At 40.1% G+C, this 18,382-nt stretch overlaps 2 protein-coding genes across 3 annotated transcripts in view; both read left to right on the top strand.

Moving 5' to 3' along the window:
- Nucleotides 1–969: 969 nt before the first annotated feature.
- On the top strand, nt 970–12,937 carry LOC112574551 (mucin-13-like). 2 transcript variants are annotated; one of them, XM_025255707.1, is made up of 11 exons: nt 970–1,969; nt 6,844–7,182; nt 7,432–7,541; nt 7,806–8,085; nt 8,693–8,842; nt 9,283–9,346; nt 9,625–9,671; nt 9,887–9,983; nt 10,127–10,289; nt 10,701–10,799; nt 11,292–12,937. In XM_025255707.1, the coding sequence occupies exons 1-11, from the start codon at nt 1,915–1,917 to the stop codon at nt 11,343–11,345; spliced, it is 1,458 nt and encodes a 485-aa protein (XP_025111492.1). In that variant the 5' UTR covers nt 970–1,914; the 3' UTR covers nt 11,346–12,937. The 2 variants fall into 2 exon arrangements, with proteins under 2 accessions (XP_025111492.1, XP_025111491.1); XM_025255706.1 differs by having other exon boundaries at nt 10,112–10,289.
- Nucleotides 12,938–13,578: 641 nt separating this feature from the next.
- The window catches only part of LOC112573649 (lipoxygenase homology domain-containing protein 1-like), a 46,240-nt gene continuing 41,436 nt past the window's right edge, over nt 13,579–18,382 (top strand). Inside the window, 4 exon segments of the mRNA XM_025254210.1 lie at nt 13,579–13,690; nt 14,229–15,010; nt 15,456–15,657; nt 15,900–16,063. Coding sequence (XP_025109995.1) covers nt 14,357–15,010; nt 15,456–15,657; nt 15,900–16,063 — 1,020 coding nt within the window. The 5' untranslated portion in view covers nt 13,579–13,690; nt 14,229–14,356.

Genomic DNA, 18,382 nt, shown 5'->3' with positions numbered 1-18,382 from the left:
TCCCCAACCGGTATCATCAGAATAAGATCTTGTCCACCTGTATCATATCGGTTTCTGTAACAGACTTAACATCTTTCAACACTAATGGTGGTAACCACAAGGCCATCTGGCTGGACGTGATAACGAAGGTGCAGCAGGACATGGCTAACCTCTGAACTTTCCTAAATACAATTTTTTTCTGAGAGAGTGAGACGGTGCACATGCATATCCCTTCAGCAAACGCCACTGGGCATAATGCCACCGCCATTTGGCAGATGGACCAAGTTGGACAGCTCCTTAAACAAAGGCTCGTTAGCTTTGGAAGTTCGTCCTCGTTTTCTCCAACTGTTTCTTTCCGTCCTTTCTTGTTGTGGTACCTTTCACATCCAGACAATGCTGTGGTCCATTGACACTAAAACTGAAACTTGGGCTTACGTTTGGATACAACGAACCTCTATCTCTCCTCCCTCCTTGACTTCATGATAATGTAATTTTGTAATTCTGACATAATGAGCACGATTCGCGACAAAACTAAGCCACTAATCAAGAAACTGGATTTATCACATAGGGACTCAGGAACCCAGTCTTATATCATTAGAAATACATATGTTCGCTCATTAAAAAGGGATAGAAATTTAAAAAAGAAACCACGCAACCAACCACCCAATCGCCATCCTCCCTCTAAAATAGCTCTTGCTTTGTCGAGATCATTTTTTTTTCTCCGAGACCTTTGAAAAGATACTAGGATGCTAGCTGTGTGATGTCTTTCTGTAGGTGACACATCTCATCCGTGTTGACTACAAGTTATTGCTCGTAGTTTTGCTGGTTGATGGCAGTTGCTGATGGAGATGGCTTAGTGTTCTGTGTAGCTGTGCTAATACCATGCTTTGCCCCATTTGTAAGTGTTGCCCGATGGGGTCGTGACCAGAATACCGTGTGTGTGTGTTACCTTGATGACATTAAATACAGCTCACCACTCTGTCCCTCTTTGTGTGCCTGTGCGTGCGTGCGCGCGTGTTCGTACGTCTTCTTGTCGTATTTGTTTACAAATAAGAGATAAATACATCATTTTCATCGTTGTCATCATTGTTATTGATAACCTTTAAGTTGTTGACTTTCCTAGAAGGATCAGGACTAATGGCGAGGTTGACAACATGCAGTTCTGTGTGTGTCTCGAGCTTTGACGAGAGCGAAGTTGTGAGCCCACCTCTCCCCAAAAATGGCGAAGCAGGCTTCACAAAGAAGAAGTAAGGGAAAGAGAAAAAGAAAAAAAGCCCTCTCCGTGTTTACTCAAGCAGGATGCTAGACTCCCTCGTCACATTAGCAAACAGTCGCCCCGAACGGGCCAAGCCTGTCCCGGGCTGCTGAGAGTGGTAGATGCAGCGGGAGCGGTCACAGGTCAACTTCCTTCTCGTCTGGCCTGCGGTGTACACCTACAGTCACAGGCTCGAACAGAATCCTAGACCCAGACTTCAGCAGTCCAATCTCTCATCTTCCCCTTCTACCCTCTTGGTCTGCATACGTGGATACGTTTGTATGTATGAAGTTAGCCAATGGATCTTAGCCCGCTCACGGTGATAATACACGCATCTTCCAGTCTTACTCTGAATAATTTTTATTTATTTATTTTGGTGGGAGGTGTGTAGCAAAGGAGTCACATTTGACAAGAGTGTAGAATATTACCTGAAGCCTCAGATCACATTGGCAGAAAAAAAGTTGAGGTCAAACTCAAGCAGGAGTAGCCCCCTACCCTCTTCCAGCTGTCGCCTCTGATAGGAAGTTGATTCATTGCTCACGACTGAGGCTGAGGGCACTACAGGTGAAGTCCTGGTCGAATCTTCGTGAGAAAAAGCAATTGTCACGAAGGACAGGTAGCAGGCCGTGACTTGCCTGACCACCGACAGGGAACTGCCGACATCTCCACCTCTGTGTCTAATGATTCACAACATGCATTTTTACCTGGCAGTTTTTGGCTGCGTTCTTCTAACAGGTAAGTGAATTTGCTGCTCAGGAGAAAACTAGTTGAATATATAGGTTGCTGAGGTCAAAAGTTTTCGGCATTGGTAAATTTAGAATTATTTTTGGTTTCCCAGTGCTTTAGAAAAAAAGAGGAAGAGTATTATTGGCAGGCACGTATGCTAGAAACCATAATCTACATTGCTTTAGCAAAACATACAATTTGGATTTTACAGTGTTCTAGGTTTATTTTAAACGAACGCATATTTATATTGTTGCAATATGTTTTACTAAAGAACTATTTATTACAGGAGGTTCTAGAAGAAAATATTGTCTAAAAATGCATTTTCGCAGAATTGTAAAAGCATATATTTTTAGTTTAAGATGATAAAATTTGCTACATAAAAATACTATATTTGTGACTAGAAACTGTGTAAACTAACAATCCCTACTTTCACAGCATTTTGTAGATGTTAGAATTCCATAAAACATTTAAGAATTTAACCCTTTGTTTACGCGTGTACCACATTAACCTCATATATTGAATTGAACTATTTTAAAGTATACAAAAAATACAAGTATTTAAAAGACTTCTCTTTTACTCAAAGGAATATTTTTTTGTAACTGCAAATCTACAAAACCTAAGAAAAAATTAATTATCTAAACATGTGTATAAGGAAAATCCTCTCGTGTCCTACCCCACCTGTTGTTGTCTACCTTTTGATAATCAAGAGACACATACTTGCAGAGTTTTTTAACAACATGCATTTTTAACAGGATATAGGTGATTTCTGAAATATACTCATAAATTAGGCTTTCTGTATCATTCACAAGCCGGCCAACTTTTTGTAGCTTCTGGCTTTCGACACTCAAAACACTACTTTGTAACAGTTTTCTGTTGTGTTACATAAAACAAATGTAAGTGTGACATAACAAAAACATTCTGGAAAATCGGTAAATCGTGGGTCGTGAGATTTAGAAAAGAGCGTGTCTCGTGGTCTTCTTGTGCCTGTGTCTTTTTTGTTTGTTTGTTTTTTTCTCGTGGGTGTGTCTTTTTAACTGAAAAAAAGAGGCAGGAGGCACGAGAAGCGCACGATGTACGCTCTTTTGTAAAGGAGTCGCTAAAGTACGTGACGGTCTGTCAGAAGGCGGAAGGACCACAAAGATTATTGAAGTCTTTGGGAGGGACTAAGTGCGTGCCTAGGAAGCGAGGTATGGAAAGAAAGTGAGAGTGATGCCTCAAAAAATAGATCGACTGAGGTATGGAGGACATTGGGAAGTGTTGAAGATCAGTTCTTTCACTCACTCGCTGCCTCCATTCATCAGTAGTGAAAAATCAACTAAACATCCATTAGTGTCAACAATAATTTTACTGTTTAAACTATCGGGTTATAGACATCAATCTTCCGAAATATTATGGAGTAAACTACTTGCGCTCGGAAGGTGCGAGACATCAAACATGTACACAGCCAGGACAGATCGTTGACGCCTGTTTCAATATGGATGCGCCCGATGAAAATACATTCTCAGGTCTCATGTTGGTTGTTGTCATTACAGCATAAACGTACCCCTTGTATGACTTTACCTTGATGGATGAACTTTCGGAAGAAATTGTAAGTTGCTGAATGAGAACTGTAGATATTCTGGGGCCAGACTGACAAACGAACGGTGCAAAAAGTAAACACAGGGCCGTTCGGTCAAGAATCAGTTTGAGCGACTTCGGAACTGACGTGTGTGGATCTGGTTCAGATACAGGGAAAGTCTGAAGTTTGCAGTGGTTAAATTCCATCTTTTAAACATAAATATGTTTCAACGGTCACGACAGGGAACGACGACAGCAAAAATGTCAGGAAAGGAAGTTACCCCCATTCCCAATGACACTTGCCAAAATTGCTTTAGGTTGGTTTGTTGTTGCTCCGTGCCAGCAACAACAGTTGCTGTAAGCTTCGTGAAATCTGAGCCCGGCACACACGGTAAATTAAACGAACTTCTAAGTTTTTTTGTACACTACATCTACACAGTGTAACGGACTTTAAAAACTGCATCCTTCGGACCTCTTGCCTTGTGATGGAGAAAGACAAGAAGTTTAAGAGGCCAGCGCTAGTCGATGTTAAAAAGGAGAGGTCAGACCTGACGTGAGTTCACTGGTGGTTCGAAGCCTTTTGGTCCTAAGGGACCAGTTATGCTGATGACCACCGAGGGAGAAAGAATTCAGCCCCGACCACAAAAGAATGCACAGATCGTTACAGACGTCGAGGACCTCCACTTCGAGAATGTTTGTGACATCACTGAGTGGGACACGGAGGTATTGGGGAGGGGCTCGTGGAAGGGGAAGCAGACAGACGGAATATTGCAACAGGAAAGAAAACGGGGAGATTTTTTTTTCTTTTTGCTTTCGCTTTTTTGTGGATTTAGTCTAGCTTCAGGTTTAACTAGTGATTGATTTTAAGGTGGTGCCGAGAAAACGGGAAAATAAAGGGTGGGGAGAGGTGACAGGCAGTGTGTGTGTTTGTGTGTCAGGTGAACAAGACAAGCAAAGAGAAAAGTGTATCAGCACGTCTGATGCCTGCTTACATGTTCCTGGCCGGCTGCTGCCCGCAACCCCTACTTCATATCCGCCAGGTGGCGCTAGTGGTATTTTAACGGCAGGTGCTTTCATTAGGTTACGCGCTGTTCCGTGTGTATCAAACGGAGGATCACGCCCACAAGTCGCGGCTTCCTGCGCTAACACCGCGCCACGCCGTCTTGGAAGATTCCCGCGCATGTGCAAAACAGAGCGGCGATGGGCGACTCGCTTCTAGCACGATCAACAGCAAACAAACAGACGAGCCTTCAGGCCTTCAAACGCCGAGACTGTGGAGCACCCAGTGTCATTGTATGGCATGCTCGTTACCACCCTACAGGCCAGCCTGGCATTTCTGTGGACGATGTTTTCCTTCAGAAAACCATTGGCAACAGTTTAAGGCTAATGACCTATTTAACGTTTTCATGTCCATGAAGCAAGTTGAAAGAAAGAACAAAAGAAAAAAAAAAGGAAGAAAGGTGTTAGGTTAAGAAAAAGAACAAAAGTTCATAAATATTTTCCAACAATCCTCTTAGCTACACGGACTCCACCATCCCGACATTACTACCCGGAACTAACACCTACTTTGCTACCCGACATTCACCGAAGCATCCAATACCCTTTTACTACACAAGACGATCACATCCTCATTCTTCCATTTATATTTTGTTTTTTTATTTTTTGTAAAAAGCCATTTGAGATGAAACGACCTACACAAATGTTGTTATTGTTATTTAACGCACCCCTTTCCAGTGAACATTTCTCTCATGCATTGGTTGAACTATCTGAGTCGCTTGTTTAAAATGCTGATTTAAGGTAATTAATTTGACTTTCAAAAAACCCCAAACAAACATTTTAGCATACATGTTCAGCTTTGGACATTTCTCTTGTCGAAGTCCATACCACAAAAGACTCTGTCTTCTTTTCCTTTGGATCCTCCGATCTTCCTGTGTACTAATTCCATGTCACTCTTGGCGGTACTTCGAAACTTACTCCTGTTCCTTCTCTTGCAAATTCCATGTCAGGGCTTGGCATTTATTAACGCTCTCACCAAAGCTCGAAATAACTTCAGTGAGCCTAAAGCATCGAAGATTTAAATAAACACGTGGTTGTTCACTTCCGCTTGGCGGCTTTAAAGTCGGGCACAAAAACTGCAACAAACAACCGACTTGATATTTTCACCAATCCTTTGGTATGCCGGAAGTGAGCTTGTAGTGAACTCTCACTAAACTTCTCTTAAAAATCTCAGAATCTCTTCAAGAACGCTGTTTTCCCACTCCAAACATTTACAGCAGGCGTCTCATTGATCTTCCATTGTTTGTGGCTGCCATTGGAGTTGTGTACATAGCAACATTGTTTGTGCGCGACATGTGGGGCGTGTACATAACAGCAATTGCAAACAGCTTCATATGGCGACCATGTGAGGATTTCCTAAAGCGGAAATGGAGCAGAGACAAGCTACGTCCATTTTCGGGGCAATATTTCTGCACACGGTCTTTTTATTTAATCAATCGATGACTTCAGTAATTTTGTTTTTGTTTTATTAACATCAACATCCTTTCGTTCTATTCCAGAGATCCCCGCCATTAGGGAAGGTAATTGCGGACCCACAAGTCTGTCTTTATAATGACAAACCCTTATATAAAAAGAATTGTTAAGACAGGAAGTATGATTGTAAAGTACATGTATTAATAGCTGACTTGAACATGGCAATGACTCTCTACAACGCGACAAAGAATATTGCTTATGTTAAACTTGCTGACAGTAATGGGCTTTTTTTAAAAATGATCATGTGGTTCATTCCTTACACGATACCAGTTCCCAAAGTGAAAGCAAACGGCGCCCTTCCGTTTTGGAGACACGCAAACCTTCAAGAATCACAACTTTCCCTTGTGTCCACAAAGAGGTGTGCTCTCAGATGATACATAAGCTGAGTGCACCTAACTACATGGCACTTGCACTTGCACTCGCAGCTCAACCGTTTGCTTTACCTGCCTTGGCGACATGACTCTCGTGTCAATGTTTGAAGGCTGTATCCCGCATAAAGGAGGACATTATTTGCTTAGATTATGGGAATTAGGTATGTTGACAATCCTACGTGACATAACCATACGACTCCGATTTTTCACAAAGATGAAAATTGATTTCTCCTGCGAATAAGATAAATCCACATTTACGTCACTCAAGACAGGTGAGATTAGTCCAGGTAAGGAGTTTGGATGCTTCGGCATGTTTTCTCCAGAGATCACAGCTCGTTTGATGCAACCACAATCACGAGTGTTGTCGAGGATGTGTTGACACGAACACCAGCCGCTCATCTTTGACAGCGGCATGCTTACTTTCAGGAACGGCCGGCCAGGTGACCCTGCGCGATGACCTCGAGAGAACAAAGAGCCCCTTCGACGTCCCTGAAGATGTTCTCTTTGAATCTGCCACGCGCGAGGACGTGGAGGTTGTGACAAGCTTCGCCCTTCGTCAGGACGCCCTGCAGGCCAATGACGTCATGCCAGACGCGCGCAGCGGTGCCAACAGCGTGTCGCCAGTCCTGCAGGCGGCGCCAGTTCCCTGTGACGTCATTTCCAACAGCGGCTGCCAGGTGTCTGGCTTCGAGAGGTGCCTAGAACCTGGATACTGCGGGTGTTTGAACGGCTATCTGAGGCAACCGGACACAGGAAATTGCGTTGGTAAGTTCTGCTCTATCCATCAGTGTTCTTGTCCAGCCAAGCTTTACTTGTAAAGAGAAGAACCATCTTTAATGTAGATGTGTAATTTAGACCAATTTGTAACTTTTGTAACAACAACAACAACAACAACAACAACAACAACAACAACAACAACAACAACAAGTCTAACCCACAGAAGAGGAGCACGAAGAAAGCCATTACAAAGCAGACAATATATATGTAAATTAAAACTTATTTATTTGCTTTCAGCGGCACAATTTTTCCAAGGAGAGATCAGCTTTGTTGACAGGTTCTCTGAGAAACTCTTGGACAAAAATGGGCAAGATTTCAAGAATTTGGCCAACGCTGTTCGTCAAGTGGTAAGCACACGTCTTAGTACTGGAAGAATCAATGATTAGGCGAAAAGGCCAGTCAAGATTTTTTTATAATATTGTCATTAAAAAGGTAATATTATTTGATTATGCTCAGATACACTATATGCTCAGAAAGTTTCGTGACCAGCAGTACGCGGCAACTAGTCAAGTAATAAATACATGCTTGGGATAAGTGAGGTGTGGGTGGGTGAATATGCTTGAAAGATAAGTTGTGAAGAAATTGCCTTTCATTCATGAGTTTACTTTCAGGTTATGAAAGCACTTATATCGCAAGGAACAAGGGGTGTTCTGGATGTATACGTGACTTCTATTTCCCGTAACCTGAACACGAAGCGGGTGACAGTGAAGTGGGAGCTAGCTGTCACCTCAGCGTTCAACCCTAAACGAGAAGACTTGATGGCCGCCTACAACAAAGGCATTGTGGACGCAGCCTACGTCGACACGACTGATTCCCTCATCAAGATCACCGACACCAGTCTAGTGCTCGGCAACAACGGCACCATGGCCACCTTCCTTCAGCCAATCATGGGTCAGAAACCTCTGAGTTATGTCTACCAGCGACTTAAATAAAAAGTTGTCAAAGATAGGTTGATATAATACGGGTGGTCTCATCTAGCTCAAACCTTTGTTAATTTTGTCGAAGTCGTGCATATCGAAACACTCATCCTGTAAATAAATTTCGTTGTAATTAATGCGTATAGAAACACATTTTCTGCAACAGACATATAGTTTTTTAAAGTACAGGGTGGCTGAAGTGTTTCATCCAGGGGCCGTAGCTATGAAGCGAGGACAATTATTTCCGAAGTTATAAAGCGATGTCCAGACCCCGCAGGTGTTGTTTTACCCCGGAGACTTGGGAAACAAGACACTTCCAGGCAACGCCTTACCCTCGCTTCATAACTATGGCTCCTGGACATTGCATATTATAAGTATGCACATATATCCAACTGTAAATGAGAAGTAATCGAGTACAGGGACCAAGCATGGCATTGCGTGATGGCACTGAAATGAGTTCCGTGGTGTGTCCACAGATGAGAGAGAAAGCACTACACTCGCACAATTGGAATGTTCTTCACTGTAAACTGCACGTGTACAGATAGTTTATCTTATCTTCTGTCTTTTTGTTTTCATCCCAGAGTTCAGCCATTGTGTGGACAAGAATCACAACTACTGTGCCGCCAATGCTGACTGCTTTCACAGTCTGGCGTCCTTCCAGTGCGCGTGCCGCGCGGGGTTTGATGATGTGTCGCCTGCGGTCAGCATCACACCAGGAGAGACCTGCATTGGTTGGTCCTTGTGACTATTCTGGGATATCTGTCTATGTTCAAAGGGATGCTAACTCTATCCTAAGCTGGTTACGTTTCTTGCAAAAAAGGAAAGATACAGCACTTTGGGATAAAGCAGATTTAGTAAATGACAATGTTATATATTGTAGACAATATTAATAAATTGGTCGACAGATCAATATATGTTTTAGCCAATCAGCCTGTTAACCAGTTGTCTATCAGTAAAGCAAATATTTTATGTGAATGCATAAGGATACCATAATACAACCAGTCAGTTTTCATTTACGTGAAATGTAAGTGCAGGAGTTTTTAAGTTTTATTCACGTAACAAGTAAATCGATCAGTTCATCCAATAAAAAAAAAAAAAGAAAGAAAAAAAAAAAGAAAAGAAAACGAGTACTATAGGGATTTAAAAAAATTTATCCTTTTTGGGGTTCTAGAATCCTGTGGCTGCGAAAACAACGGCACGTGTCAAAGAGACGGAACAGGAAGCACAAAATGCAGGTAGGGGTATCTTGCAACAAAAAAAATGTGGATTGTCCATGTTAAAGCTTAGAGGCCGCCATGTGTAGGTTGGGAGTGTAAGCTGTAAGCCTAGTGCTCACTGTAAGGACATAGTGTTAGACACTGACACGAGTATGTCCATTGTGTTGGCTGTGTGAACGTCGTGGTAGCTACCCCCGAAGTGGACTTTCGCTGTTGTGGTTGCATAGCACTAAGACGTGCTTGGGCATCTGTATAGATATGTCTTTTTGCAATGTCGTTTGTAGTGTCGTTTGCAGATGTCCAGACTGGTATTTAGGCAGCACCTGCGGAGTGAATGGGAAAGGTGAGTTATTTTACAGCAGAAACAATTTGCTTCAAGATGATGTTCACCATCACCAGGACTAGAGATAGATATATGTGCTGATCACGTGTCATGCTATTTTTGTTGTTGATGTTGTTTTCAGACCTGCTGATCACGTGACGTGCTTTCAGACATTCTAATCCTGCGATATTTTATGTTTTTATACCTTCTGATCATGGGACTTGTTTTGTTTTCAGACGTTCTGATCATCTGCTGCAGCGTCATTGGTTGTCTCATTATACTAACGGTGATTCTCTGCGTATTCTGCTTTTGTACTTCGTGCAGCAAAGACAGGTAAAGACTGTATGTGAGTGCTTGTTACATCACCTGCTATGCACGCGCTCACTCACTCACGGAAACAAGAGATTAATAGCATGCTGAGATGTGGAAGTAGAGTTCTCTTCCCTCTCTTGTACCAACAGGTGCGCTTTGTGCAGGAAGTCTAGCCGCAGCAGCACTGTGGGTGTGGGCAGTCTAGACACCAGTGTGGTCAAGCTGCCCCGAGTGTGGATGGAGGGACCGCGACCCTACGAGATGCCCCCACGTGACATGCGTCGCTGGAGCTACGTGTCCGAACCCGTCAGATATGTCGATGAATATGTAAGTAGCCAGGGTACCAGGTGCATAATGTGGATGAATATGTAAATAGCCAGGAGCCAAGAGCTTAAAGCCTGAAGGACAGCTCAACTGCTCATAGCTTGACAAACGTTTTATCATCCCTAATGTTCATCAAGAGATTGAACACGAATGACCAACTAGTGAGGCTCCTGCCAATATCCTCTGTAAATAAGCTAAAATGTGAGCCATCCTCTAGTACCTTTAATTTTTCTGGGATTAAAGTCTCTCTTCCCCGCAGCCCAAATCTGAAAAACACAAAAGTTTCTAAACCTTCAAATCGTTTCATTGGTTTGTCTGTAAACTTCACTTCCTACTTTGAGTTCAAATCTCTGAGAGAATAATTATGATGGCTAGTCCTGTTGTAAGCTGCAAGCTCTGTCTGATGTCAACTAGATGATGGATGACTACGTGCACGCCGAGACCCTCCCTCTGCCTCGTTCGCAAGATGCCAAGAAGAAGTACTATGCTGCCTATCAAGTGGGCGGGACACTTGTAAGTAATACAGGCAACTGTTTGTGTATAAAGTATTGAGAGTAAGCTACTATATGGTGGGCCGGACGAAAGGAAGTTTTTTTTAAAATTTTTCTTTCTCCTCAGTTTGAAAAAAATGCCCATCCTTTTCTAGGTTTTGCAAGAATTTTGAAATTAAAAATGAAATGGTGTTGTGTCTGGTTAAAATGAGCGGGCCGTAGATTGGGCACCCCTAACTTAAATCCAAACTGGCTGTTATTTTCTAAATATTATTAGACATTATTTTTACATCACATCAGCTGAAAAAGCATCTGTTTGATTGACTTTAGTATTTGCAAGCAGCTTAACAGCTTCTTGAACTGTTTAACGGAGTCCATGCGCTGTTCACGTCTCCTATTTACCCTGAACCATGATATCACTGAAGGATAAATGGATGAATGGATAAATGAACAAACGAAAGAATGTATAAATTGATGATGATGATGTAGGTTCATTATTATTACTGTAAAACAGAACCATGGCTACAGCAGCTCTACCCTGTCCGCTCGTCCTATGCCGAGACACTGACAGGATGGCCAACAGCACGTGTCTTTGACTGGAGAGTACGTCAGGCATGAAGATCGTTTACTGGCCGGTGCTTCTCTGGTTTGTTTCGCACACCGACGGTTAACATTGTTGATTCACCCATGTAAACATTTTTTCTAAACATCCTTAAAAAAACCAACAACCTCTGGATATTTTTGTAATGGTTGCTTGCTCTCCTGTCCTATGCATGCTAAAATTATGTTTACAAAATGGAATATGTGTTTGTTCAGGTAAAGATGCCAAGATGAGGTTTGAGAAACGATATAATGGTTACATGAGGGTTAGAAGGCTAGGCATGTATAAGAGAAGAGGGGGAGGGTAGAGACAGATTTCAGTTGCTTTCAATCTAAAATAATCATCTTCCGGCGCCCCTCAGTGTACGGCAGTTACAGGTGTATATGTCAGCTTTGATATGTACATACAAGGCGAGTTGCATTTCTACTTCATAGAATTTTTGTATATTTATTATGTTTGTACTTGTTTGCACCTAAGAAAAAAATTTGTTATATGAATATAATGGCGAGGTTTTAAAAAATGTACTTGTTTGCGCAGCTCTCAATCCATCATGGCTTAACAGTTATTTACAAACTCAAGTCTGCCAAAGACGAGTGTTTCCTCATGTAAATAAATGACAAACTTTTTGGCGTGAGACACCTTAAAAGTGTTGAGTGGTGGTATTTAGAAGATTAGAGCTGAGTAAAAAGAGTCATTACTATACAAATGCTGTGCTTTCCCCGCAGTTGCTTTGGCTGTTATTACAGTTACGTGTTGTGGTGATGTGTATACTATATACTAGAGTGCTTGGTAGAGTTTCCAAGAAGTTAAAGCTTCGTCACACTTTCAGACATAGTACAGATGACAATGTTTTTGTGACATTATTGAGCAGATATACAATTATGTAGGTAGAGAAGAGAAGATAAAAGGCAACAATTAAAACTACCAATCATTCAATGTCTGCTTGTATGTGATGTGTGAGTGTTCGTGCGTGCCTGCGCAAATGTTAGACGAGTATAAACATAATGTTTACTAGAAAAGTTCATACCCTGCCATTAACTGAATATTGTTGTTGCTTGACAGCTGATAACAGAGAAACGATGTCATTGATGATGACAAAAATATAGTCTATGTTATTGTTTTCATTCCATAACTTTTGCCGGCTGAAGTACTTCGTTGGCTTGTGTTTTTTTTTTTATTATTCTTATCCTAAAGCATCCATCTGTCCTGTGAAAGAATTGTTTATTTATAAACGCTGTCACTAACTTTGCTGTAGTTTTTATTCTGTCTTCCACATTATCCACACGTATCGGAGAATCACAGAGAAGAAACGGTTTTGCAACAAAATGAATTCAAAAGTCAAATGTGTCTACGCAAACTAAATATTTTATATCTCCTTACAGCTATGGTGCTGTGTTCCTTCGATCATTAAAACTTACGAGTACATGGTTATAGAACCGGTGTACTTTAACTCTTTAATTCTTACGGTTAACGCTATGACTTTTTGTAGATATGTACAATATGATAGTTATTTTTTATTTTGTACATTTATACATAGAATAAAGAAAAAGCTTTTTTGAACAGTCTTTTCTACATGCTGTTTGTCATATTGTTGTATGATTGTATTTCAATGAAAATATGACGTTCGTTGTATGTCTGTGTGCTTATAAGAAAGAAAGCGAACGAGAGCGAAACAAATAATGTAAGACAAACAATAATTGTGTGATCCAGATATTCATACAATCATAAATAATTGTATTATTCTGCTGGCTTCTAATCACCACTGATAAATTATTTTTGCTTCTTGGCATTTTTAATTTTAAAATCTTTAGAAACTATAAGAACGTTTTTAAGAAACGCTCATCGGACACCCCCAACTTCCTTTCCCTTCCCCGCTCGAGAGAGATCGAGAGAAAAAAGTGCGCTCGTCGTGGTCAAGTAAACAATTCTATGGTCTATAACTCTGTGTGGTTACCATCTCAACAATTATTTCCCTTTAAGACGAAAAAAAAAACCAAAACTCCCGCGGTTGATTGTGCGCTTTCCAAAACCAGAGATACAAAGCGATATAATTAAAGATAATAAATATTTTCATAATTTCTTTAAATTATGTACATATGTAGAAGACAAGAATCTTAATTTTAATGATACACAGTCTAATAATCAGTTTTTGCTGTGGTGCGTGGCATTCGTCGATTCGAAACGGAAGTTTGTATCACGTGGTTGGAAACGACCTCGTTGGTGCAAGTGCGATCTTAAAAATCTGAGCAGTCTGTTCTATGGGATTACAAGTTGTGTTGCTCATTCAAAGTGTAGAGGGATTTACGTTAGAGGTAATCTCCTACGTGTTTACACTTGCGTAACGATGTACATCAATAGCTTTCCTGACATACTAACTCTTTTCGTCTTTTCAGTTAATTCTGTTTCTGACATCACAAGAAAGGTTTCTTATTTATTACCTATTCAATCTTATTTATTATATATATAAATGTTTCTTCTGCGAGCGAGAACAGGGATAATATGCATGTAAATATCAAACAAAATGATCTATAAAATGTGATTTTTGTGACAAATTGCATAACGTGTTGTGTAGAAAATATATGAATTCGCTCTTTTTGGAAAGTTTATTATACATATAGGAATATACGGGAATATATACTGCTTGCTTTTAGTGTTATGTAGATGGAGAGAGTAATAACATCTTGTTTCATCTGTCTCCCTTTTTTTTTTTCTATTTCCATAATGTATTTTCTTTTTTATTGCACAAAGCCCAAAACAAACAAAATGAATCTGCATCTTTATATTTCTGTATGCCTATCATCATTTTCAACCATTGAAGCTAGACTTATATATATTTTTCTGTTTTAAAAGGTATGTCATGAAGAATGAACGGTATAGGCATCAGATAGTGATATCTACAAACTGTGAAAATTGCTGAGCAGAAGTATGAAGAATAATTCTAATCTGTCAGACTAAAACCAAACATTAAAAAAAAAAAAATGGCATCAAAAGTAAAGCTGCGGTCCTCACCAAGTGGACAGTCTTTCAGAAGAACGTTACTTGATCCTATTATGGCCAAAACATGCTACTTTTACAAAGATGGAGATCTTAGGACAGACAAGATAAAAATTGCAATACATCCTGGACGATATCGAAGACTGGAGACATTGTATCAAGAATTGTCCAGCAAGATGCAAGACTTGCCTTATGGCGTGAGAAGTATTTTTACACCACATGGGAATGATGCCATCCGACTTATTGATGAGCTGGAAAATAATGGTCATTACATATGCTCAACCTACAGACACAGAGCTGAAGGGTTAGATTTAAACAGACTGATCCCTCGTGTCCGCTGGAGCTACAATAAGCCTCCTAGTGGCCAAAGAAATCTTAATGCCTTGCTTCATGACCCTGACATTGAAGATCCCCCACGTGTGAAGAAAGCACGTTATGCTCGTGAACATCGCATGGCTTATGAATACAACCGCTCTTTGCCAAAAAAAATTACTGTGCTTCGTAATGGAGATCCTAAACAGCAACATATTTTGCTGATCAACAGGAGAACAGCTCAGAATTTTGATCAGATCATGTCGGACTTGAGCGATATGTTTGGCTCAGCCATACACACATTGTACACAATGGAAGGACGCAGAGTAAGTGAAACCTTAAGTTTGTTTTCTTTTAATTTAAAATCAGATTTGGGACAGAACATGACTAGCTGGTTAGACATAGAACAAAATTATTTTAAGAATTTTTATGTATCCTCATTCTAATGTATTTTCTATCCTTCACTTCTTTCTTTCCTTTTTAGAATATCTTTTTTCTTTTCTCTGTCTCTCTTATTTACAAAATAATGATAGTTAATGTAATCACTGCTTTGGGGTTAGTTTATTTTTAAGCAAGAAACTGAGTGGTAAGGAAGGAATTTTAAAAATTATCAGTTAATGCTTATGAGTGGAAATCTGAATACTTAGTTAAGAGGAAAGAATTTAAATATCATCACAATGCTTGTTAGTGTAAGTCTGAATCTGATGAATGGGGAGCAGAACAATAACCCCATGGAAATATATTAAGATTTTAGTACAACTTTTTATATAGGTGTCTGGTTTGGCACAACTGTTCAATGGACCAGAAGTGTTGATTGCTGGTGGAAAAGAGCCATTCCGATATATGGTGGGGGAGTTTTTTGAACCTCGCCCACCAGCTGGCCAGCCACTAAAACACACAAGAAGTCGTCTTAACACTGGTGATTTTGTTGCCAACAAAATGAGAGATCGTCGTGATCGCATGCTGAACACTAGTAAGTAGAACAAAATTTTTTTGAATGGATACATTTGTGTGTGTGTGAGAGAGAGAGAGAGAAAGATCATTCTTGTAGGTTTTTTTTTTTTTTGGCGCTTCATAAAATATAGAATGCATTAGATTTCATTGCGGAGATTCATATGACATACACTCTATTGGACTTAGCAATCAAAAGAGATTCAAAGGCTTATTTCAGTGCCACAGTAAATGTAATGAGCATAACTACCTTTTCTATTTCAGAGGGTCGTTGGAAAGTGTGGATAACTACCAATGAACTATCCACAGCAGGAACAACAGCACAGGTAACCTTGACTGTGTATGGGCACAAAGGCTCTAGCTCTCTACTTCCTCTTGGCTTTGGGGATGGACAACATTTTCAGAGTGGCCACATTGATGAATTCGACGTAAGTTGAATTTCCTCTTTGCAGAATTTTCAAGAAACTAAAGTTTTCTGAACTGGCTACCCATCTGTTCTTGCATCCAGTACAAACTGTCTGTGGTGTGTTTTAATATCTTTGCGGGCACCTGCCCTGATTATTTCTCTGAACTGCTCTTCCCTTATGTTAGACAACTTCGCTCCTCGTCTGATGATCGTCTTCTTACTTTTCCCGTCGCCAGAACAACATACAGCCACAGGATTTTTAGCCATTGTGCAGTGAAACAATGGAACTCTCTCCCTTTCCATATCTGCCACCTACCCACTATTGAAAATACAATCCTTTAAACCTTTCCCATGATGTGTCCTTTTCCACACCCTCCTTTGCAATCGTAACTGACTTGTTGTTAACTCTTCGTACATTCTTACATATGTTACTTGTTCATTCTTGTCCTTAGGAGTGTGTGTGTATGCACTTACAATGCTATCTGCGTTCAAATTACATAGGATGTTTACTGTCCTATATAAGCTGGTAATTTATCTATACTGTTTTGCACCCTGGCTTCTTACAGTTTACATGTGTAGATTTGTGCATTTCTGTCTTTGGAGTATATTCTCCTTTTTTGTTTCCCTTTTTTAAACTTCTAAAATCTGTGAATGAAATATTTATAATAAATTATCATCTTTCACACACATTCACCATGATAATGGCTAGAAATTCCAGTATTTCAAAAAATAAAGTAAAGAATCTAAACCCTTACTCAAACTTTGCTGAAGTCATGATAAGGAAATAGGGATCAGATTCTGTGTGAATTGCTACCCATTTTTGTATGAATGCACCAATGATGTGTTTATAGGTAAATTGCTGTCTGTCTGCCAAGACCAATGCTTAGCCTCTTGTGAAGTTCTTCGCTCTTAGTCTCAGCTAGTCTAAAAAAATATATGACTAAACCGGAAGCTTTGTAGCAGCATGCCTCGATTTAGTAGTTAACTGCAAAAATTGTCTGCTAGCAGTCCAGTAATACACTCGTGAATGCACTGCTAGCAGAGTTTGGAGGAACGGCAGAACTGTAAACTTGAATACTTTTATCATTCATGCTTTATTTGAGAAGGTCATGAATGAAAGAAGCAAGTGTCATTACCAGTGTGCTGCACAAACACTTTTTCAGGCCTCCAATTCTTTTGATAGGCATGGTTCTGGTGTTCAAAGAAACCTACACGTTTTTATTTTATGTCAAAGCCTTGGTGCAATGCTAAAGAGTGGTGGTGGAGGGAAGGGGGTCTGTTTGGGTGGGTGTACTGCAAAGAGTTTGAGATAAGGAAAGTGACTCTTGACCTAGGTTTTCTAAAGGGCACACCTACTGAGCAACACTTGGATTCAAGTCAAAGTGTGCATTTTTTCCTTTTCACCTGTTCATGGTTACTCATGAATTTTTTTCTCATGCATATTCTGTAAAAGAAACTATATAATGTCAATCACCTTTATTTTTTGTGGTTAGTCAAATGCAGTGCAAACTACTTGAATATTGAAGTTAAAATTCACTGCATGTCACTTATTGTAAAAATAGCTGCTTCTGAAAGAATTAACCCCCCGAAATAAATATAAAATCTTACAGAATTGCAGGACATTGAGCATACAGATTTCTAAGAACAATTTAATGTTTATCCTACTAATTTGTTATCATAACAAGAACTAAATAAAAACAATCATTTTACTACCTTCATTTAACCAGACAAGAATATTCAACATCTCCATGTCTCCCTGATCCACCAATTGTCTGGAAATCAAATGTCACCATCTGTTGCACATATGAGATTGTTATTGTGTGATTGTTATTATCTGAAGTTTTGGCTAAAAATGCCCCCTGGGCTTATAGCCAATAAATAAAAAAATATAAATGAAATGAAAAACTGTATACGATGAACCGTGGTTTATAAATGTGCATTAAATATCAGTTTGGAGACGTTAAGTGTTCCAAATGCCAGCTAGCTAGCTGCCAACTAAAGAAGAAAGGAAAGGAAAACTAAGCATTCAAAAATGATTCAAGTGAGGTCAGGGGAAGTGGTAAGGGCTGTCAAGTTTGGTGTACTGTCACTTACATTTTCTTAAGCTTTAAACTACATGTGTTGACTGTGGCCATGATCATGATCGATGCTGTGACCCAAATTGTGATGAAATTTCTAGCAAACCTTATAGTAATTATGAATGGTATAGTGTCCCGGTCAGGATTGTCACATATCTGATTTCTTCACACAAGCCCAATGTGCCCCTTTCATCCAAAATTTGCCCATCCACGTTTAGTCTTTCCATTAAGGGTTATACCACATTTCTCATTGATGTCTCTTA

This window comes from Pomacea canaliculata, linkage group LG10, assembly GCF_003073045.1.
Source record: "Pomacea canaliculata isolate SZHN2017 linkage group LG10, ASM307304v1, whole genome shotgun sequence".
NCBI lineage: Eukaryota > Metazoa > Mollusca > Gastropoda > Architaenioglossa > Ampullariidae > Pomacea > Pomacea canaliculata.
This window is presented reverse-complemented; position numbering and strand designations above follow the sequence as displayed.

Excerpts from the sequence above, each read along its gene's own strand:
- LOC112574551 (XM_025255706.1), top strand. The coding sequence starts at position 1,915 with ATGATTCACAACATGCATTTTTACCTGGCAGTTTTTGGCTGCGTTCTT. Across the intron at positions 1,970-6,843 it reads TGGCTGCGTTCTTCTAACAG|GAACGGCCGGCCAGGTGACC; the intron begins GTAAGTGAATTT and ends GCTTACTTTCAG. Across the intron at positions 10,800-11,291 it reads ATCAAGTGGGCGGGACACTT|AACCATGGCTACAGCAGCTC; the intron begins GTAAGTAATACA and ends ACTGTAAAACAG.